The sequence below is a fragment of the Lytechinus variegatus genome, chromosome 6, assembly GCF_018143015.1.
Source record: "Lytechinus variegatus isolate NC3 chromosome 6, Lvar_3.0, whole genome shotgun sequence".
Lineage (NCBI taxonomy): Eukaryota > Metazoa > Echinodermata > Echinoidea > Temnopleuroida > Toxopneustidae > Lytechinus > Lytechinus variegatus.
This window is the reverse complement of record NC_054745.1, coordinates 12,727,940-12,752,733: the sequence shown is the minus strand read 5'-3', so window position 1 is coordinate 12,752,733 and position 24,794 is coordinate 12,727,940. Positions and strand designations below refer to the sequence as shown.

Genomic DNA, 24,794 nt, shown 5'->3' with positions numbered 1-24,794 from the left:
TTTTCGAACACAATTTTTTCTGGGCTTCATATCACAGACACAGGTGACAAGGGTGACCTTCTAGCTCAGATTTTTTAAAAGTCAAACCAATTTTATCCAATCACTTTAAGATGAATGTTTAATAAAGAAGAATGGGATGCATTGATTTACCTTCGACTCTCACTCTTATAGATCTTTCTCCTTTGAATTCTTTTCCTCCCTATACTCCTTGGGCCATATTCTGAACCATGGTTTAAAGTTGTGGTTTAGCTATGGAAAGCCAATTGGGGCACAAATCTCTAACAGTACACATTCAATATTAACTCATATGACACCCAAATTGTCTGGAAATGATAACTGAAGTATTTTTCATCATTATGAAAGCAAACGGAAACAAAATAGTAAACATATCAAATATACAATATAAACAGAATGTTAGAATTTTCGGCTCCCATAATTTTAGCACAGACTTAGACCATGTTCTAAGTTAAACCTGACTTCAGAATACAGGCCCATGTAATCGACATAAGAAGAATACAGGAAAGGCTTACAATGGACCACACTGCGCATCATGGGTTACATAATACATACATGCAGAAAATCAGATTTTTTGTTTTACTAAAAATATGTATGCAGTTACGGTTAAATATTTCTCTTATTCAAAATGTGCACATTAAACCAAACATAAACCCAACCTTCTTACCTAAATCCTAATCCTAAGAGCATTTTGAACTATAAACCCTCACTTTATATGTTTTCAGACGAATAAGCAGAGGAGCATTTGTTATATAAAGAGTGAATGTCAAGTTACCTAAAGATTAACTGAATTCAGTCAATATAAAATGATGCCTTGCCTAACATAGCATGGAAGGTATACATGGATGCTACAATTTGACCAACAAGAACAACACATTTGGTTAATCATAAATATATCAGCAAATCAATGAACTGATTGATATACAGTTATGCTCTTTTTGCCTACGTAATGCAGAATACCAAAGGCATTGAAAATAAATAGCATTTAGAACAGCGTCATATAATTTGTAACATTTGGAAACATGTACAATACAATGTACAGTAAATGTTGCAGACAGGCCCATGTTTCAGATATCAGGGCCCTGTCTCACAAAGCGTTGCTATTGATCCAATCAACCACAACTATGGAGAGCCAGCAATATCAACATCTAAAATGCATGTTTGTTCAAAAATGTTATCTTGATAATGCAAGTTTAGGTGTTCATTATTGTTTTGACAATTCACTGTGCTTCTCTTTGTTTACAAAGGACAAATTTCCCTGTAGGACAAATTATGACATTGATGGATTTCCATATATACGATCATGAAAGTTCATGAAAGATCATGAAATTCATGAAAGTTTAGATTGGAGAAACAGAACCTTCCCTTAGGACCAGATTCCTTGAACGCCAACGCCCTAGCTCCACTTCTTCTGAAGAATCGCAGCACATTCACATCGAATAACCTGGACATCACGTGGACATCAGCAAGGTACAATTGCTAGAGAGGGAGCGGCGGTACGTTGAAAGAGGTGTGAAAGAAGCGATTTACATCCAAGAAGTCAAACCTTCTCTAAACAGGGATGGAGGGCGATACAAGCTTCCAAGTGTCTACGACCCGATTATTGATCGCTATGTCACTATGTCGAATCGGGTCACTTCGGTTATCGCTGAAGAAGGCAGCAGTTAGCAGCCGAAAATTTCTAGGTAATTCTTCTAATTTTCTTTTGTGTTGTTTTAATAGCAAAAGGTTAACTTTTACTGGATTTCCAATTGAGATAGATCAAATCAATCGTAACTCTTTGTAAGACGGGACCAAGATGCAAGACTATGTGTGGACTAAAACTTTACTGACAAGCCTTGCTTTGAAGCCCCATACATGTAAAGTATTTCATAATCTATGATTTTATTAATTATATGTAGTCACTTTATTTGTATGGTACTTTGCTTATCTATATAAATCCTTTATCTTCATATTTTGTTGTTGTTACTGAGCAGATGGATATAAGTTCAATGAAAATGAAATCAAATAAAATCATGTCAAACATATTGCCCGAATCCTTCTAATAACATTTCTCTCTGCAGTTAGACCCAAGAGCTATAATACATTTACTATCACAAAGATATATTTCAACTCGAAACACATTATTCACATAGGTCTATCTAACACGGACCGAAAACACACATTTGATGTGGAGAAATTAGACAAATATATCAAAAAATATTATTTTCATTCACATAGATGAACAGAAATACAAACTAATGCTAATAGTACCCCACATGTGGCAATAGTCGAACTAAGAAATATATTTCAAAATATTTCTTTCAAGAAACCATGTTTTCCCCCGATGAAAGGTCATTCCCTCTACCCCTGTTTTTAGTCTTGAAATCAGGCTGCTTTACACAGCTTTAAAATAGCGATGAATGTGGATTTCCAAGGCTCGTGGGGGGGGGGATTTCAGGGACTAAATCCCCCACCCCCTTGTAATTTTTTCCCCTGCTTTAAATTGAAAGCCTAAAGAATGTTATGTCTTTCATAATGTAGTCTAAAACTGTAAGTCCACTATCATAATAATATCAGTAATAATAATATCAGAAATAATAATAACAGTAACATTTATATCGCGCTTTATTGTTTGTTTTTCTAAGCGCTTTACATGTAACTATTATTATTACAGTCATAAATAATTTTCTGCTATTTTCATACATTATTTACTAAGAAACAGAAAAGAATATAGAGAACTTTTCCAAGCATCCTTTTCAATGATGAAGATCAAATAGTATTCATCATCTTTTCAATCAAAATGTAAATAAATTTCCCATAGATTTACGAAAGGGTATAGGTATCAAGACTAGGCTATAAATGTACATGACTCTACGGCAAGAGGTTACTGTGTACTGGGTCTCCTTAGGTTTGTAATTCAGTCCCCATTGAAGACAACAGGGGTCCAGTTTCATAAAACTTGTTATGATAACAAATTTGCCATAACAGTTTGAAGCTACTGAAATCCTTCAATCTCATTGGCTGATGGAAAATTAATTATTATAAAAAGTTTTCATGAAACGGAACCCTTTTCTTTAGCTTCATTAGGAAAAGATTTTAATTTGCCGACCCCAAGCTGGTGAAAAGAACTAAACTAGAGGTAACAGTGTTGGGGTTACATTAATGGAGCCAGCGAAAATTGCTGTCCAGGCGAAAGCATCTCTTTAGCATTCATGGGAAGATAACATTAATTTGCTGATCCCATACAGGTGAAAAGAACTGAACAAGAGATAACATTTTAGAGTAACGTTAATGGAGCCAGCTAAAACTGATATCCTAGTGACAGATATTCATCACCTATCACTTAGAAATGATTAGAATTTGCCAACTCCATAATGTTGAAAAGACCTGATCTAAAGTTAACAGTTTTAGGGTTACATTAATGGAGCCAGCGAAAATTGCTGTCCAGGCGAAAAAAGCATTTCTTCGGTTTTCGCTGAGAAATGATCAGAATTTGCTGGCCATATACTACTAATGGAAAAAAAAAGGTTTAACAATGGGAACCAGCTAATCTTGCTGCCTCATCTAAGGCCAGCTTTCACTGTAGTCCAAGCTATTTGTTACAAGCTACTGAAATCTTTGCATCTGACTGGCTGAGAGCAAATTAGTCATGAATAACATTAGATGTGTCATGGAATGCTCCCTTGACCTGCTCTCCTCGAGAGATGTCAATAATACCCCGGTCACATTTGCTCTACGGCGGACGTATGGCAAGTCGAAGACAGCCGATTCATTCATCTTAATTCAGATCCCCTACATGTATAAGTAGCTGGTACAAAAAGTGTTAAAACGGCTGTTTTCGACTTGCCGTACGACCGTTGTAGATCAAATGCAACCCAGGTATAAGTATAAGGTGAAATACTTGGCAAATTTATTGAAATTAATTCCAAAATCGGCCAAATATCTTATCAAAGCCCAAAATCAAAGTGAGATACTAATTTGCCTGATAAAGCAATGAATGGGATACCCGCCCAGAACAGTACCAAAGCCCCCATGAATGCTTTCATACAATCATATTGCTCAAATGTCTGGTCAAATAAATGCACTCTTTATGTACAAATTTCATAAAAGATATTCATCTCGGCTTGATATTTCAATCTTGATTATGGCTCGTCGTGAAGAAATAAAAACAATATATGATTCCACGACGGTCCTCGTACCTCACGCGGGATTCTGAACAAACAAAAAACGAAAACATGAAAATAACTCTAGTTACTCTGATTATTTTGTACACTTGTTAGGCTCATCCACCTCACCATTGCAAATATAAAATCTGTTAAAAGCGCATCATGGTACACGATTCTTTCGATACAAATAATTGCCTGGCTAGACAACGACAGTAGAGGGCACTATGCTACTCGTCTGAGTTGGCTTCTGGTTTGCTGTTTTGCGACGGCGAGACAAAGTGTTGCATCTGTTGTTTCTGCATTTGGAGGGGCTTCTTGACCTTGTCCGCTTTTCGCCACAGGGTCACTTCCTGTGAACAAAAAAAAGCCCGAGGGGGGGGGGCAGAGTAAAAATTGTAAACATTGCTAACATTATTCAAGCCAAGATTAAATTTGTACCTAGATAGCATTATAATCACTAAAAAAAAACTGAAACCAACAAAGAACGAGATGGAGCCAAGTGGCCAAGATCTAGGGTTCAAATCCTGGTTCGAGGTAGTGTAATTTTCTCAAATTATTTATGAATGAATTTATTTATTATCCAATGCAATGATAATACCAATTTACAAGTTTACAGACAATCAGTTATGAATACATAAAAAAGCAAGAATAATAGGAACCAGAAAATAGCATGAATGCTAGTCAAGTCTAGCCCCTTCTAGTCTAGATAGATAGAAACTTATTATTTAAGAATGACCAATCTTGAGTCTACTAAATATACTTTGTAATATATAAACAATGACTACATAACAATTAATCTGTGATTATTTTCAATCCTACTATTCATACCAAGTTATTTGAAGCATACTCTTATCACAAGCTATCTTTCTACAGCCTGTCTGTCTGTCTATCTCTAAATCATTCATAGATTTTTTTTTCTTAAGTTTAATTTACATTTGTTCACCAGCAGGTACTAGGTTTGAAGACCAATATTTTTCCTCATTTGTCATTTACCCTTCCTTGTACTTCTCTTACTTCTCTTGACTTTTATGCTTTGCTCTCTTCTACATGTAAGTGCCTTGAGCATTTAATAAAAATGGAATAGGCACTATATAACTCATATTATTATTTCCTGCATCTGAGCAGTTTAACTAAAACAGCAAGGAGTATATTTAGGTTCAATTCCTGCTCGTGATGGTGATATTTTCTCACATTTTTTATTTTCTATAAAAGATGGAAGAAGACAAGCATTACAGAAGAACAAAAGGAAGAGTCACAGAAAGAGAGAGAGAAAGATAGACTGACGGACAGAAAAATACAGACACAAAGACAGACGGACAGGGGGAAAAACAGAGAGACAGACAGACAGAGATACAGACAGGGAGAGAAGGGAAGTTTAGATGACCACATTATTTTTTCTGACCTGCTGTTTGAAGTACCGTCTCTCCTCCTCATCAACAAGTACAAGGTTAAGGTAATAGCGAACAGAGAACTTCTTGTTGACGTCTCTCATCGTTGGCGTCAGCTCGTACCCCGACAGGAACAGCCTGATGGGTATTGATTCACCTGAGGTCAAAAAGATATTTCAGTTCCATTGACCAGTCATAGTTGTGAGATGAGAATGGTTTATCAAATAAGAAGGATCCATATCACTATCATCTACATGTGTGGAACCATGGTAACCAGGCATAAGTAATTACCGATGCATGGTCAGCCATGCATCGGTAATTGCTTATGCATGGCAAATTTTCCAGATGCATCGGGAATTATTTACGCATGGTTGTAAAAAAAATTCCATCGTTCTATAGAACAAAGGATACACAGGATTGTTTGCACATTGGTAGGACAAGTGAGCATGCAGTAACATTGGAATCTAGCCTAGACCCTCACGGTTGCACCTTGTGGGTTTAACAGTTCCATAGTTTCCTTATGCTAACAAAACCTACCAATGTATGATGGTGGTATCCAAGTCTGCGCACTTAACAACTTGAGTTAAGATTTCACATGAATTTCTTCTTATTTCACAAAGTCTTTCAGATAATGATGTTCCTTATATTATCATGAGTAAGTGTACCAAATATTTGAAAGAAATATAGTATTTTCTTCGAAAAAATCTCAGGCAGTCATCAGATTGAAAAAAAATGGTACCCCATGTCTGCGCACCCATTCATTTGCACACAGTTCGGGGATTTTGATGAGAAAGGCTGCATTTTGAGACCGTCACATGATATGCCCAAAATTAATTATTTTTTCCACCATTTTGAGTCGGTTTTTTAAATGAATACATGTCTACATATTGCATGTGTAATGTCTGTGTTCGTTGAGTATCTTCTTTTACTAGAATCGGGCAGATACGCTTGTGTGCAGACAAGGGGGACCGCGCAGACTTGGGGGAACTTGCCATAGTCACATCTGTGCATCCTTTGTAGAATAAAACATATAATACACATCATTTTGCTGGTGCCTTAGAAAAATGACCCACATTTGTAAGACCACAGCCTCCAGAGTACCAAAGCGATGACGTCAGTTGCCATGGTGTCATGGCAGCCAGGTTCTAAACAAATGAACCAAGCGGGTGTTTCACGCAAGACTGGAACATCTTCTTAGGTCATAAATCAATTATATAGGGATATCACATAGCACAAGAAAGGATCACACGTCATGCATAAAGGCATTTGTATCGTACGAACAGCTTTATGGAACACCCACCCGGAGCGTGTTTCTGATAGGAGAAAATGGCTACTATCAGAATTTCATCATTTGCAACCTCAGAATGATGGTAATTTTTGCAAAGAAACATGTATATAGACGATCGTCAGCTGCGACTTTGTTTAGAACCAGCCGGTTCGTTGTCATGACAGTGACGTCACACTTCGTTACTCTATACACCCTTGACTAAGTCTCAGGCGTGTTAGAACTGTTCCAAAGGTACCTCATGGGCATAATTATTACTAATGCCCTAAATGATGTGCATTATTTTATACTATTACATATCAATGCAAAGCAGACACATACCTCTGACTGGAGCACCGTCCATGATTTCATATTTTGCTATGGTTTCATTTTCATTGAATGTGTTGGGACCTGAAAGATAAACAAAAGAAAATATCAAAATTGTATATCTGTCTCTGATTCTGATTGAAACCTCGGATGAATTTGTTTGGGAAGTCATGCAAGTGATGCTCAAATAAATGTTCATGTTGCATTTCTACATGTCATAATATTATAGGGTAGTGTTTATCCTCCATCTTGAATATTCATGACACTTTACAGATGTAATGTAACAAATAATTCAGCAAAACATTTTATTCCATAATAACGAATAATAATATTAATAAATAGTTCTTGTTCTGGGCATTTCATGTATAATTAAACCTCTCCTTCTCTATGTGGGAGCCTGGTTTAGTTGGTCTGACTTTTCTTTAAATGAGAAGGTCATGGGTTCCATTCCCAGCTATGGCATATTTTCCTTCAGCAATAAATTTACCCACATTGTGCTGCACTCGACCCAGGTGAGTTGAATGGGTACCCAACAGGATTCATTCCTTGACAGGATTCATTCCTCGAATGCACTAGGCACTGAAAACAGCAATTCAAGCGAAAGCTGGGGTAATACATGCCCCGGGGACCTCGACACGAACGTGTGCGGGCTGCCGCAGTAAGGGTAATACATGACAGTGCATCTCATGAAAGATTAGTGATAGATCTATGGTGCATTATCATTACAACGACGCATTTCCAAAAGGTCTTGAATATTATCATCCTATTGCACCACAAAAGAATTTGAAGGAATGAATTCCTTTCAGGTACCGAGTTACCTCAACTTGGATGAGAGCAGCGCAATCTATCATACCATCAGTTTCCTCTGACATAGCTCTGACATCTTTCCTTGATTCTGATTGGCTGAGAGGCACTGTTACTTTGGTAACTGTCGGATAAAACGTCCGACAAGTCCTTTCATGGAACGCCCCACTGATTTCATAATCCTTTTTTTGCTGCAGGATTTAAGTAAATCTGAGATACCAACGAATAGCCTTCCACAAATGTATGGACTAAGTTAACCTATAGATCTAGTGGTTCTGACTCTCTCTTTTCAAACAGAGTGTCGTGGGTTCAAATCCTAGCTATGGCATGTTTTCATTCAGCAAGAAATTTATACACATTGTGCTGCACTCAACCCAGGTGAGGTGAATGGATGACCTGCAGGATTAATTCCTTGAATGCATTGAGCACCGGTGATTGTAGCTCGAGCTAAAGCCAGGGTAATTATAGCAGCGCTTTGTATCCTCAGGCAAATAGCACTATATAAATCCAGCTATTATTATAATTATTGTACAACGCCTACTTAGCTTGTACGCGATCAAATGGGAGGCTGAATGTCACACATTCGTAACGTTGCACACAAGACGTACCATCCAAAATGTACCATTGTACAGCTTTAGGTGAAGTCACAATGCGATTTCATTGAATAAGGTGACAATGCGCGTACAACCCGCTGGCTAAATGCGCAATGCTGTCTAAGATCATGTGCGCTTGTGGGCAGCCCGGCTTGTGGGATTTTGCTTTTCGCTTTCAATATTTTTGCTCCCTTTTCATAGATTACTGGAGAGAAAAACTCTTGTTTTTTCCTATTTTCGCTACATTCCGAGGCGTTGTACAACACAAATAGCGAATATTCTTATTTGTGCAATGGTGCAAGATTTCGCACCATCGCATTCATGCCTATTCGCTTTTTGTATATTACTAGTTTTAATTAAAACATAGTTATGGGAATACCTCTGAGTTTTCACAGGAAATATCAATTTACCTGATCCAGTTGTTTCTCTTTTGATGATAGCTAGTTCCATGTGTTTGATCTTAATCCTTACTAGAAGGAAATAGATTTTACCAACGATAACATCTTTGAGATGGTATCTGTAAATGAAGAAACAGATGAGAAAGAAAATAGCAAAATTGAATTGACAATCATTTATATTGATTAGCTTGTAATGCCTTTGTTTTCTGTCTGGATGCTGCCATATATATTTTGAAAAGTGTAGCCGTGTCTTGGTTCCATACCACAAGATGGCACTATCACAAAAAGCAACATTATTGGCTGTTGATATACTGAAGTACAATAAAAGATTTTGTTTTCTCTCATTTTTTTTAAATGGGATTTTTATTGACTTAGTTTTAATTCATGATAGTTGATGTATGCAAAGCTGCTCGCATATGATGCCACACATAAAAAAATTAAACTTCTTATAAATTTTATAATCTTTGATGTGTTTTCCTCAAACCTTCCAAAATATTTTTTTAATCATTTTTTCTTCAGAATGAACTTCCTAATTAAGAAAAGGGACTTTTTCATTTGCGTGTTCACTAGTTGAATGCCATATAACTGTGAACGCCACAATATTCTATTTTGTGTTTGCAACATACAAAGTCTGAAGAGTGAGGCAAGACAAGACACTGGAAAAAACACTGCCTGACATATCAACTTGAAGAGACAGCATGTATTTCTCCTTAATCAAGTATATCACAAGGATACTGGACAGGAAGTGTTGAGTAGCTACTAATACTCCTACATTGCCATAGTCCTCAAAGAACCATTATCATTCCCATGCATGTTTTTTTTTTGCCATGGCAATTCCACTCACTGTCCAGTTCTTGTTATAAAATAGGTGTATTATTTCAAGCATTGCGATTGGTCAATATGCATCACATGACATCCAACTTTTTTCGTGCACTGCACAGCAGTGCAAAAGGTTCGCAACGAAAATTGACATTGCATGCTCAAGGAAACCAGGGGCGGTATTCTGAAAACGTTCTTATCTTAATTTTGTTCTTATCTACGTCACTTTTTTAAATTGGTATTCTGAAAACGTTCTTATCTTTTTCTTATCTTTTGTTCTTATCTTTGTTCTTATCTTGCTCTCCACCCCCAATGCTGAGCGCGTAAATTTACAACTCGCGCATATAATACCAAAGCGGGCTAAAAGATAAGAACAGAATGTAGATAAGTGGTATTCTGAAAACGTTCTTATCTTTTTTCTTTCTTATCTTTCACGATATTTAAGATAATATTTAAGATAGCTAGAGGGTTATCACATCTCACAATGTCCGCGTTTTTTCTTGCTCAAAATCGATGGCCTCTAGTAGTAACAAGTACCCACAAGTATTCCTCCCACCATTTGTTTCATTCACCCTTTATTTTGCCCGTCTCTTTTTTCTATCCCTTCTTTCTTTTCCATTTTTTATTCCTTTCTATCTGTCTGTCTTTCTTCCTTTCTATCTGTCTGTCTTTTGTCCTTTATATCTGTCTGTCTTTCTTCCTTTCTATCTGTCTGTCTTTCTTTCTTCCTTTCTATCTGTCTGTCTTTCTTCCTTTCTATCTGTCTGTCTTTCTTCCTTTCTATCTGTCTTTCTCCCTTTCTATCTGCCTGTCTTTCTGTCTTTCTTCCTTTCTATCTGTTTGTCTTTCTTCCTTTCTATCTGTCTGTCTTTCTTCCTATCTGTTTCATTCTTAATTTATGTCTTTACTTTTGTTCTGTTTGAATCTTTTAATTTCTTTTTTTCTTTTGCTTTGTTTCATTTATACTTCATCTTTCTTCCTTTTTATTTTCCCTTTTCGTTTTATCCCTTTTTTTTCTTTACTGAGTCTTTTTTCTGCTTTCCCCCCGTTTCTTTTCCTTTTCTTTTTTCTTTCTTTCTTCCTTCACTTGTTTGTAATCTTTATTTTTCTTCCATTCTTTCGTTTTTATACATGCTTTTCCTTTTTTAATCATTCATTTCATTTTCCCCCTTTTTCTTCCTTCCCTTTAATAATTCTTAAATTTTCTTATTTTTTTTATTTCTGCTTTCTGACACTTTTGTGTCTTTTTTTACTTTCTTTCTTTTTTTTCTTTATTTTGCTCATCCTTTTTTCGTTCGTTCTTTAGTTACTCTTTTTCTTTACTTTCTTTCTTCTCTCTGTATTTCTTCTATTAACTTTTTCTTTATTCTTTCCATTGATTTTTTTTTCGTTTTTTTTTCCCAACTTTTTATTTTCCCTTTCGTTTTCTCTTTCTTTCTTTCTTTCTTTCTTTCCTTCTTTCTTTTATTCTTTCTTTCTTTCCTTATTTCTTTTTTCTATGAATTTACCTTTCTTTCTTTATCTTTTTGTAGTCTTTATATTTGCGTCAAATTTCCTTTCATTTTTTTTCTTTCATCCTTATTTCTTTGTTTAATTTTCTTTTTTTTTTCTCTCTTCCTTCACTTTTTACATTTTTATTCCCTTTTTTCTCTTTCGTTTTATTTCTTTCTAACTTTCTTTCAGTCGTTTTTTTTTAGCCTTTTTTTTCTTTTTCGGTTCCTTGTTAATTTATTTTATCTTATATTAGTTTGACCTTTTTCTATTTTTGTGTGTATTCCTTTTAGTTAATTTCTTTTTTTTTCTTCATTTTTGTTCCTTCACTTTATCATGGATAATTGTTCTATTTTCTTTCTTCCTTTTCATTCTTTTATTCATTCTATTTTCTTTCTTTTTTATTTTTGAATTCTTTTTGCTTGCTTTCTTTCGTTTACTCCTTATTTTTTCATTTATTTTCTGCTTTGTCCCTTTCATCTTTTTTTTCTGCTTCATTCTGACTCTTTTCTGTCTTCTTTCTTTCATACCTACTTACTTTCTTTCTTCATATTTTGTTCTTTATTCGTACCTGCTTTATTTACTTTTCTTACTTTTTTTTGCACGTGGACGTCTAGAAATAATAAAATCAGTCAGTGCGTATAAAATGCCTATTTCGCGCAATGCGCCAGAAACGGTGAACGCGCAGCGCCCATGATATTCTCTTCACATAAGGAACGCTTCTATTGGTTAAACTGCCAATATAAAGCGCATTTTGATTGGTAAAATCTTAAAAATGGGCGTGTTGGAGATAAGAAGGGGGCAGTCCTTACAAAGATAAGAACGCGTTAAGAAGATTTTCAGAATACCGATTTGCAATGATTTTAGCGTCTTCTTATCTCAGTGAGATAAGATAAAAGATAAGAACAAAGATAAGAACGTTTTCAGAATACCACCCCTGTGCGGTATCCTGGGAGAAGTCCAACAAGCTGTACTGTAACTTTTTAAGAATTTGTTTCTGCGTTGCTATTTTAGAAAACAAATAATGCACTTGCTCGTGCACAGTGTGGCACCTATCTAAAGAAACCTTGCGTGCTCTGCATTTCCACTAACGCACTCAGCTGCATGCATTATTTGTATGATATATTCTATCCATCCTGTCTTCCTCAAACCTGGCTTGGCCTTTCCGTCTACTTCTCCCTTCAACAGTCATTTGGACTAAGCAAAATAAATTGGCCTATCACGATCATCGTTCCATGCGCACTTTGGTCAGTAGACTGGCTAGGAACCAATCAGAATTGCTCTTTCAAATTAGCGATTAATTGCCAACCTTTGTGTTATGGGACCCCTGCAGCTTGATGCATAAAACTTTTTACCTGAGAAAACTCTGGTAAAAACTGAAAACCAAGGTTAGTCTGATTTCTGCCATTGACTTTAACACAGGGCAAAAACTGCGGTAAAAACAACCTGAGTTTTCTCAGGTAAAAAGTTTTATGCAACGGGCCCCTGGTCGCCTTTTCCAATGGCTGTATTTAGAGATTTCTCTTCTTCAGCTGCATGAGTAGGCCTTCACCTTCGGGAACTCTTGACTTTCAAACTCAAGGCCACACAACAAATAGCATACTATAACAAAACACTACAGTAGTCAACTGGTGAACATGCAAATTGACGAGTCCCTAGTGACCCCCAAGAACTCACTTTGATTTGTTGTATTCAAATTCTATATGGAGGCAGTCTTCAATACCAACTTCCATCTTGATGGATGAGTTGACCTCGGGGTAGTGTGACAGGGTGTGAACGACGAGATCCATCTCACGCACCGTGTCTGTCAATCTCTTGGTGATAGTTACTCGTAGAAAGTATCTGCAAAGGGTCAAAGGTCGCAAGTAAAAAGTGCAAAAGCATATTAGTTTGAAAGTTAAATCATGAGAATCTTATTAAGGATTTGGTTTATGATAGGGCACAGATCCATCTCATGCACTGTGTAAATCTCTTGGTGGTAGTTACTCGTAGAAAGTATCTGCAAAAGGTCAAAGGTCACAGGTCAAGTTTCAAAGTTTAATCCTAAAACAATTAGAAAGGTTTAGTAGGCAGAATCTGCAGGTAAGTTTTCAGATCTACACAAAAGTGTTAAGGAGTTTTACAGTGTCATCATTTTTAAACATGTTTAGACAATAGCTGGTTAAGTGATATGAGGGAAGTGGATAATATTTTAAACAATTTCCAACCAATTTTATGATTGTCACTCTTAGAATGCCTCTACACAATGTTAACGGTCAAATATTAACAATCCAAAGAAAATAAAGCTCCATTGGCCCATATCCTAAACTCAGGTCTAATTAAAATCCTGATCTAACATTGTAGTTATACTATGGAAAACAACTGTGATGCCAATATCTTCTAGCAGAGGTTACTGAGGTTAACTTTATTAGCTCATTTAATACCTAATTTATAATCATTAAAAACTCTCTGAATAACCTGTTTCTTCACCATTAAAACATCAGTATACACGTCATTGGATTTATGAGCATACAGTGTAACTACATTTCGTGTATTTTTTTTAATCCAAGAAATGGCCTATTGAGAGAAATGTGTGCCACAGCTAAAACCTGATCAAACAAAGTGTATAATTTATATGAATGTAAAATAGAAAATGAAATGATACTTTAAATTATATTGCACACTGGTGAAGTGAAAACAGACAGAAGTAGAACACAATGGTGGACTTACCTTAACCTGACATTAGCACCTGTGTATGACTCGTATGGTTTTTCTACATTGAGGAATTCAAAGGGATAACTGGTTGATTGCGTGAGCTCTCCTGGCCTAGCAAGCTCTTTGACAAGCGATGTGAATTCATGATGGTTACCTCTGTCGTAATACAGCTCTACAAAAATAAAATGATTTTGAACAGCGAAAACAAATAAGAAAGTTACAAACCTAAAAGTAGTAAATACCAATAGGTACATTTGACAAGAGATGTGAATTAACGATTGTTACCGCTGTCATAATACAGCTCGACAAAACTCAAAATATTGTGAGAAAAAAATTGAAAGTTAAAGAAAGTGACAGCAACAAAGAAGTGAACGTTCTAACACACAATCTTGTTTATACTTTTAAGATGAATGCATTTGCACTAAACACTGACCTCATGAGAAAGTCTATATACATATAGTGGTGTGACCTTAATTCGCGGGTTACCTAATTTTGCTCATGGTTGAATATCTCTTTATCTAATAGATATCTTGAAAATTTTATCACCAACAGAATGAGCGACTCAAAATTATTCAGTATAGTAATTTTCTTGAAGGTAAGGTCTCAATTTGTGAAAATATTGGCAATACATTGGCAAATTTTGTAACCTTTTGTGTCCACTCCGGGGAAAATCCAATCTTCTCGACAAGCATCAAGAAATCACCAGTTTGCAAGCAGAGGTCTCCAAATAAGTAAAATGTGATACCAACCAGATTTATGGCATTTTAGCCTCCATCTGATACAATATCTTACCTTTGTCGGCTTGATTTCTTTTCTAAAGCTTTGCAAAGTGATCGTGCGCAAATTAAGGTCACACTTTTTTATGACACTTTTTCAGCCGAGTGCGCACTAGTCGATCGCCATGGAATTTTGAGATCGCGATACCAGCGAAACCCTTGACTTACTTTGTAATTCTGTCAAGCGAATTTGACTTTGGGATCTTTCCTTCCATTTGGTATTTATGATTTTGATATAATTTTGTGATAACTGTAAGAACGTTTTTATTGAAAATCAACTTCATAGCAATTTTTAAAATGTGTGCAAACTATGGCCACCCCATCATAGAACAAAGGTTTATTGTCACTATATCTGGCTGGGATTCCATGCTTATTAAGCTTTCTTGCTGCAAATCGCTATTGTTTTATCCATGGACCTATGGAGAGATAGACGATGAACATGAGCATTTCTTCGATCCATTGATAGTCACCGTCACCTGGCTATGTGCATCTTAATAATAATAACAATAATCCGCTTTTATATAGCGCTTAATCCATCGGAACGACGTTTCTAAGCGCTTTACAGATATATTATTACCCCGGTCATCGGATTCAATCAGTCATTCCCGCACACAATGTGTGCACATCCTCCACTCCCTGGGGAGTATTCCAGTCAGTCGCCTGTGAGGCGCACACAATACTGGACAAGCTACAATGACTTTCACATCCTACCGGGTACCCATTTAGCACCTGGGTCGAGAGTGGCAAAGTGTGGATTAACGCCTTGCTAAAGGACGCCAGACCGCGGTGGGATTCGAACACACGACCCTCTGTTTACAAGGCGAGAGTCAGAACCACTACACCACGGCTCCTCCTTAATAACATACATGTGTTGTGACAATAGCAATTACCATGACTACCAAGACGTATCTGATCACTTAAAGACGGAACAGTTTCCCGGTCTTAGTTTTGTTGGCTGACACCTTGTTTCGGCATGTTCCTTTCAATCAACATGCTCCATATGTGGAGCAGCATCAATTTTCCATGATTAAAGTGATTTGTTATCAACTTCGCATACAATCTCTGAAATATAAAGTTCCAATCATGAACTGCTTCAGGCCCTTCTCACGGTAACAATCATAGGACCAAAGTAGACAAGGATGAAGAGAATGTTATTCAGATGACGATAACAGTAACCTGTTAGTGACTTGACTATTAAAGCGATGAATGTCCATCCCTTCATAGGTCCATGCTTTATCTATGGTGACTGTGATAACTTGTAATGGAAAGGTGCTTGCAGGAAAGAAGCTACTCTTACTTTTGACAAGGTGTCTTATTCATTTAACCAGACCTTCATTTTTGAGGAGCGCGATTGCGCTGGCGCTCCTACCGAGCTCCTAAAAAAAAGTTTAGGAGTGAATGAAGATTATTCACCTCTTTCCGACTCTGATTTGATTTGATGTAGATTTTCATGGCAATAAGTAGAGTGAAATTACAAACGTGAAGGACTGTTTAACATGTTATATGTTCTTGTCTTCTTACCTATTTGACCAACAAACTCAATTCGGATGCCTTGATGTTCAAGTTTCTTGCCTTTAAGAGTGACATTGACCTTCAAAATGAAAGAAATTATAAAGAATAGTTCATTTATTTAAATTGAAAGGTCATATCAAGGGAATGAAATGGTTCAATTAAAATTCAATTCAATTTACTATTATCCTTTTGATTTACGCAATCATGATGTAAATATTTACAATCGTACGTATACCTGGAGTATTCAGGGGCCTCAGATCAGTTTTGAGAGTAGGTAGGCCGACAATGCAAAACATAGAATCAGATGGTAATTTATATGTTTCTGTACATGGCCTCCCCTTTCCCACAGCCCCTTGTATTCATGTTTACATATTTCTAATAAACACAATGTCAGTAAGCAACATGTACAATGTAAGACTATCAACTATTTGAAAATACTAAAACTTTTTCAGATAAAGGCTCGAACAAAACTCAATTCTATGTGAACATCTCTATAGCATGCAGCTGAAGGGCAAACCTTACCAAAGATAAGAAAATCAACACGAGTCACATAAAGCATATTGCTTAACGTCTCAACACCCAAGTAAGTAAGAGCAAATGCGATTCTTCAACTTTTTTATTTTCTATGTATTCTATAAACAATAAATATGCAAATTGACAACTATTTTGTTAAAAAGTGTTCTTTTATCATCATTGAGTTCCCTGTCATTTTCAAGTCTAAATTTCATTTCCCTATGATCTAATTTTCATAAATTATGCAAATGAATCTAGAAAATTAATGGCCGTTGCCAATTAAAGGAACAAAATCAGATTAAATTCGATTCCATAAAAGCAACTATCTTACCCTTCCTGTTAAGCTCTCTCCGTCATAGAAGAGATAGAGTTTCTCTTTCCTGCCATCATCTGTCTTGATCTCAGCTTGCTTTCTCGTCGCGGCATCGTCGAGCGCGATGTCAATGTCGGCCCCTTGGCCAAGCCCAAAAAAGCTCTACACATTACACAGAAAAATACAAACAAAATAATCCAAACTTTAGTGAAAAGTCAGGCAGTATACCAGAAATACATGTAGCAGAATTTGAATACATAGTTTGACTGAAAGAATTATAAAAGTTCAAAAAGCTCTACACTATAAGAAAAAACACAAATAAAACAATCCGAACTCTAACGAAAAGCCGAATAGTCCGGCAGTATACATGTACTACAATTACCTTGACTGAAAAGAATTATAGAAAATTCGCTCCCAATTCATTTGGCCGATTAAGGGGTAAAATGCAATAATCAGATTTTTTTCCTGAAATTGATAATATCCGCTCTTAATCAGCTATATGTATAGAGACCCCTATGTGTAAGTAAAAAGTGCTTTGCTTTTAACTTACCCGTCCGAATTTTACATGTTTTTTAAATGGCATGATTATTCCTGAATAAACCAATTCCACACTTTTCAGAAGAATTACTAAATGTAAGAATGATGTATATGCCAACAGTTAAATAAGCGAGAATGAAACAGAAGGAAATGAAATTGTTTCAGTATAAACCACTACCAGTAGAAGTTCCACAAGTACGTCATTAATCATATTATAATAAATTAGCTCAAAATTATTAAATATATAATATCTCATATTACATGGCATTATTTAATTTGGGACAGTAATTTATACTATCATTTGTCTTTATCTTTATTGATAAAATTTTGTTGAAGTTCAATTGACAACAAAAATATTTCTCAACTCTTGTCATACGTAGTTCAAGTTCAGTTTACGGGAGGGAATTAGTAAGCTATTTTAAGAGGAAAAAGATAGCGTTGACTATTTAAAAGCACTCATTGAAATTGGCAATATCGCCCTACTGTAAGCTTGTGTGGAAAAAAAAATCTTTATTTCTAATTCTAGTGCACCTTACGTACATTAGCCCCATGGGCTTAGCTTAGCTCTTAGGGGGTGTTGCAAGAAAATATTTGCGATCAATTGCAAATATTATGTTGCAATTTTACAACTGATAGATCAATGTTAGATGTAGCAAATCAGATTACACTGCTTGTTTCAAAGAGCAAATTAGCTATCAATCATAAATTTGCGATTAACTGCATGACATACGATTGATTTAGGTACCGAAAATAGACTTGCAATTGATTGCAAGTTTCTTGCAACACCCCATTAGACTGACATAGCCAAGGTTTTTTTTAACACTCTGATTTCCTTTTGTCCTCCTACACAGATGGATGTCTGCCATTGAGCTTGTGATGGTGGAGGTTGGACCAACGCTTAAAGGACAAGTCCACCCCAACAAAATCTTGATTTGAATAAGAAGAGAAAAACTCAATAAGCATAACACTAAAAGTTTTATCAAAATCGGATGTAAAATAAGAAAGTTATGACATTTCAAAGTTTCGCTTCATTTCACAAAAACAGTTATATGAACGAGCCAGCTACATCCAAATGAGAGAGTCGATGATGTCATTCACTCACTATTTCTTTTGTTTTTTATTGTTTGAAATACATGTATGAAATATTTTGATTTTCTCGTCATTGTCATGTGAAATGAAGTTTCATTCCTCCCTGAACACGTGGAATTCCATTATTTTAACATTTTGTGCTTCAGGCAAGGAGGTCCCAATCGTCAAATTCGTAAAAATTGAAATATTGTACAATTCAAACAATAAAAAACAAAAGAAATTGTGAGTGAGTGATATCATCAACTCTCTCATTTGGATGTAACTGGCTCGTTAATATAACTATTTTGTTGAAAATAAGCGAAACTTTGAAATGTCATAACTTTCATATTTTACATCCGATTTTGATGAAATCTTCAGCATTGTGCTTGTCTGATTATTCTCTATTGATTCAAATCAACATTTTTCTGAGGTGGACTTGACCTTTAACTAACACAAGGTGCTACATAAGCAATTGCCCTATTGCCCGGGGCAAGTAAAATTATCACAGCAGAATGACCAAAATTAGGGCCGATATAATATTGACCCTAATTATGGTCATGGCAGGCAAGATAAAATCACTTTGGAAAAAGAAATGCAACAACAAAGTAGATTCATCATCATCATCATATCAGCCATGTTCAGCCCACTGCAGGGCGAAGGCCTCCTCAAGTTGGTGCCAAAGGTGCTTGTCTTGTGCTGACATAATCCAATTTATACCAATGAATTTTGTGAGCTCGTCACTCCATCTCAATTTCTGTCTACCCCGATTTCGTGATCCTACATGTAGCCATGGTCTCCATTCTGTGATGCGTTTGGTCCACCTATTATCATGTGATCTTGCAAGGTGGCCAGCCCATCTCCATTTCATTGATTTAATTGCTTTGATTATGTCTATTACTTTAGTCTGGTTCCTAATCCATTGTATGGTTTTCCTATCACGTTTTGATATCCCTAGCATTATACGTTCCATACTGTGTTGAGTGGTTTTTAATTTCTGTTCCATTTTCTTTGTTACAGACCAGGTTTCGGAACCATAGGTCATTGCCGGTATAACACATTGATTAAAGACTTTTCTTTTAAGGCAAATTGGCATATTGCTCTTCATAAAGTCATTGAAATTCCCAAAAGCGATCCATCCAGCTCTTGTCCTCCTTTTAACTTCTTCCAGTTGTTCATGATCCATTCTGACATGTTGCCCAAGGTAGATATAATGATCTACTCTCTCGATTTCAGAATTATCCATTATGATTCTTTGCTCTGTAGCAAATTTGTTGAACATTACTTTTGTCTTTTTCATTTTGATCTTCAGCCCTACTTTGTTACTTTCAGTGTTGAGATCGTTAAGCATATTTTCTAGCTTGAGGCCATCATCAGTGATTAGAATGATATCATCGGCAAACCTTAGGTGATGGAGACACTCGCCATCAATGTTTAGCCCTGTACTTTCCCAGTCTATTTTACGTATTATTTCCTCCAGTGCAGCGTTGAACAGTTTGGGTGAAATAGTATCTCCCTGTCGCACTCCTCTGTTAATGGGGAATTCATCACTGTCTTTGTGCAGTTGAATGGTTGCAGTTGCTTGGCTATACATTTCCTGAATTAGTTTAATGTAGCTATGGTGCACACCTTGTACCTGTAAGGCTGTTATTACTGCCTGAAATTCTACACTATCAAAAGCTTGTGCAAAGTCTACAAATGCCACACACAAGGGTTGTCTGTATTCGCAAGTCTTCTCTAATAATTGGTTTAGTGTGTGGAGATGGTCTGTAGTAGAGAAACCACTTCTGAATCCGGCTTGTTCCCTCGGTTGATTAAAATCTAGAGTTCCAGTGATTCTGTTTGTTAGAACTTTTGTAAATAATTTGTAGGTGTTTGAAAGTAAGCTAATTGGCCTATAGTTTTTAATATCCTTTGTCTCCTTTCTTGTGGATGAGGATTATGATTGCATTGTTCCAGCTGTCTGGTGTTTGTGTTTTTACTAAACAGAGTGTAAACAGCTTGGCCAACTGTTCTAAGATGACATCGCCTCCATAAAGTAGATTAGTTCATGTCAAAAGAGAGAAAAGGGTCAATGGTTTATAAAACCGCAAAACTCTCTTTTGGAGAGGTAAAACTTTTTTTCAATGTTTCTTCGGGCAAGTGAAATAGATTTTTGGACAAATATATTCCAACTGTTTAAAACTTTACTTGCCAGACTTGGCAAGTGCTTCTAAAAAGTTATGTAGCACCCTATTAACAGTGTCTATGGAGAAAAGGGTGCGCTAGCGGACCCTCCTGGCAAACGCGCCAGCCAATCACATTCTCGAATGACTGGTGCATTCAAACACTCAGCTGTATTACAAACATGACGGCAAATGATCGAAAAATAACCTGGCTGAACATGAATGTTTGTCATAAAAATTCTGTATTTCCCAGCATATATTTCAGAAAGATGGTAAGCTGATTTTTTTTAACACTTTCTGATTTTTTTGTCCTCCTACACAGATGGATGTCTGCCATTGGGGTTGTAATGGTGGAGGCTGGACCTTTCAAGCTGAAGGTGCAGTGTTTTTAAAGCTTCGTTTTTAAAAGCTTCAGTCTGGTTTTTAGCTGCACATAGAGTCCATTGTAGAAATTTTTTACTTGCACTGTACACTCAACACTTGACAAGCACAAGATACGATAATACGTCAGTGGTGGACTGTACCAGACTGGAAGAAGATGCTTAAAGGACAAGTCCACCACAACAAAGAGTTGATTTGAAAAAAGGAGAAAAATCCAACAAGCAAAGCACTGAAAATTTCATCAAAATCGAATGTAAAATATGAAAGTTATGACATTTTAAAGTTTCGCTTTAATTTCACAAAAAAGTTTTATGCACATCTAGGTCAGTATGCAAATTGGCACACTGATGATGTCACCAACTATTTCTTTTGTATTTCATTATATGAATTATGAAATATTCTAATTTTTTTCACCTTGTCAAGTGAAACAAAGTTTTATTTTTCCCTGAACATGTGGGATTACCATTATCTTAAGTTTAATGTTAGGTTAATTTGGTCCTTATTGCCAAATCTGTAAAAATTGAAATATTATATTATTCAAACAATAAAAAACAAAACAAATAGTGAGTGATGGACATCATCGACTCTCTCATTTTTATATTGCTGAGTTGTGCATTTTAACTGTTTTATGAAGTATTTAAGAGAAACCTAAAAATGTCATAACTTTCTTATTTTACATCCGATTTTGATGAAATTTCAGTCATATGCTTGTTTTTGTTGGGGTGGACTTGTCATCTAAGTACATGTAAGTGTCTATTGCCCCTCTTTACCCATCAAAAGGAGGAATTAAGCAGTAATCATGGAGAGTGTGGCACCCTTTTCTCCATAGACGCTGTAGTTAAGCATCAGTTGAACCTCCACCATAACAAGCCGAATGGCCGTCATAGGTCTATTGATGGAAGGGATACTGCAGAGTCAAACGAAGTCTAAGCGGAGCATATCTATCCCTGACAAATAGGTCATTTCAATCAGGGATATGCTCCGCTGAGACTTCGTCTAGCTCCTGGACATCCCCTCCGTAAACAGACCGATGATGGCCAATGGGCTCGTAATGGTGGAGCTTGGCGACGGCACGCAAATCGCGCGATATGCGTGAAAAACAATGAAATCAAGATGGCGACGTAAACACGGTGGCAAGTTTTCCATTGTGTTTTCATAACATTTTTCTTGTTTCTTGAATGAATTAATATCGTAGAAATGTCGGAAATGAAGTTGTTTCCCATCTCTACATGATTTAGGGCTAGATCTTTTAGAAGGAAAGTACATGTAGAAATCTCGGGGGCGAAAGTTTCAGGTTTTTTGTACAAGATGAACGGGAAGGAATCCCTGGCTCCGTTGAGAGTACACAAATGTTAGTAAATGATTTTTACTCTCAAGGAGCCTCCTGGCTAATCACACTTTGATTCTTGAGGCTCCTAGAGAGTAAAAATCGTTTACTAATGTATGCTTACTCTCCACAGAGCCAGGGATTCTATTGCATTCATCTACACGTATACCCAGTTGTTTTGTGTCCAAACAGGTTGTGTGTCCGGATGATCAATTTTAGAAAGTCATTTGGAAAAATTTACAAGGGAAGTTTCATCAATTTTTAGTACAAAATGATAGGAAATATCATAGACAACAAAATGGGAGATGATTACAAGTATTGAATTCATATTTTTAGTGTAATCCAAAGACAAAAAAAGAAGGCTTCAAAAGGATAAAGTGTCCGGACACCCGACCCCCATCCTACCGCCAAAAAACCTCAAACTTTCGCCCCCGAGATTTCTACTATCCTTCTAAAAGATCTAGCCCTAAATTATGTAAATGGGATACAACTTCATTTCTGACATTTCTACGCTATCGATTACATTTTTAAAAAAGAATTCATTTAAAAAATGAGAAATATATTATGAAAAGACGGGAGACTTGCCCAAATGTTTACGCTGCCATCTTGTTTGTCATTGTTGATCGCTAACGTTATAGCCTACATGTACGAAGCTCCAAACGCGGTGTCCGTAACGTTGGCGATCAACAATGAGGAACAAGATAGCGACGTAAACATTCGGCAAAGTCTCCGTCTTTTCGTAATATTTTTCTCATTTTTTTAAAGAATTCTTTTTTAAAAATTAATTCGATAGCGTAGAGACTGAGAAATGTTGGAAATAAAGTTGTATCCTATTATTTTTAGGCCTAGATCTAGATGATCTTTCTAGAAAGAAAGTAGACCAAAAGCTTCAGTCTCTATATATTGGTTGTTCCGCTGAACTTCGTTGGCTCCACTCACCATACATAGACTGAAGTGGTTGGGGGTCCGTGGCTCCAGACAACGTATAGTGAACTAGCATTTTATAGATCGCGATTTAAAACTGTTTTTTGAGCGAAATTTAATGACATTCAGGGAAATACAAATAATATAAGTAATTGCATACCCTGGACCGGATTTATTGAAAAAAAATCCACTGGATGATTGAGAAATCTGTCATCTAAGCCATTTTCTCCTGACCTGACGGTTTATCTTGCAAGTTGCCATCTTGAATGACGTCATTATCGTTAATGTCTCGATATATCGCGATTATTTCTCTATTATCGTTTGTCTTCGCGAGTGTATCGTATATTGCCTTGTACTGTAGGTGTGCTGGTGGAATGCAATATCGATATCACATTCGTACATTGTTGACGCCCTCTCCGTTCGTTTGTAAATATTTCATAGTTTGGCTGCCATTTTGACCTGTTTTCCTGTGTCGTACCCAACTAAACATCGGTAAAGTATAATTTTCAAGAATTTTCATCTATATCGTTTAAAGTATTATAAAATTGAATAATTAAATATTTTGAATTTGTAAATTACATATCCTTATATTGTAACCTCGATGTGTTATAGAACCTCAAACTTTGGACTCTGGTCGGACAAAGGTGCTGGTGTTATAACAAATGGGAGCCCACACTGACACCTTACCGTCGGTGAATGGGGATTACAGTAAAATGTCAGAAATTGTTGAATAAATCCCCAGAAACGACGGTTATTCCTGTCTAGAAAGAAAGTAGAAATCTCGATTCTCAATCTCGAGGGCGAAAGTTTGATGTTTTTTGGCAATAGGCCTACATGTACATGTAGACCCCTGCATAGATGAATGCAATAGAATCCCTAGCTCCGTGGAAAGCATACGATAGTGATTTTTACTTTCTAACGTTACTTAGAGCCTCCTACCCTGGCCTGGCTACTCTTAGTAACTTTCTCAATCTCAATCGGACATCACAGTCTCACAAACTCAATTCCATCTGCAATTGCACAACGCGCAACGGCAGTCAAGTCAAACGTAACACTTCATTCAATTCACTCAGCTCACATCAAATCCATTTCTCAAGCTAAAATTCTCACAACCAAATTTTAATTGTCAGTGATACTTACCATTGTTCTATAACCAGAAAGTGCGTCTCACAGTTGTTTGGTAGTGATTTTATTGTATTTACCCTCGTTTTTCCGCGAACAGTCTTGCAAAAATGGGTGGATATTTTTTGGTCACGCGAAGTCTATAGAGAGATTGTTATCACGTCTATAAATAACTGTGACATCGTATTTCACACAATCCGCTCCCAAGATCTCATACA

The 24,794-nt window shown here is 36.3% G+C and overlaps 1 protein-coding gene across 1 annotated transcript; it reads right to left on the bottom strand.

Moving 5' to 3' along the window:
* Positions 1-4,344: 4,344 nt before the first annotated feature.
* Positions 4,345-24,762, bottom strand: LOC121417023 (vacuolar protein sorting-associated protein 26B-like). The gene is made up of 9 exons (XM_041610576.1): positions 24,595-24,762; positions 17,074-17,217; positions 16,239-16,308; positions 13,957-14,113; positions 12,925-13,089; positions 8,950-9,056; positions 7,158-7,226; positions 5,566-5,708; positions 4,345-4,513 (listed from the first exon to the last, which is right to left on the bottom strand). Exons 1-9 carry the CDS (start codon positions 24,595-24,597, stop codon positions 4,391-4,393), a joined length of 981 nt encoding a protein of 326 aa, XP_041466510.1. The 5' UTR covers positions 24,598-24,762; the 3' UTR covers positions 4,345-4,390.
* Between the last annotated feature and the right edge of the window lie 32 nt (positions 24,763-24,794).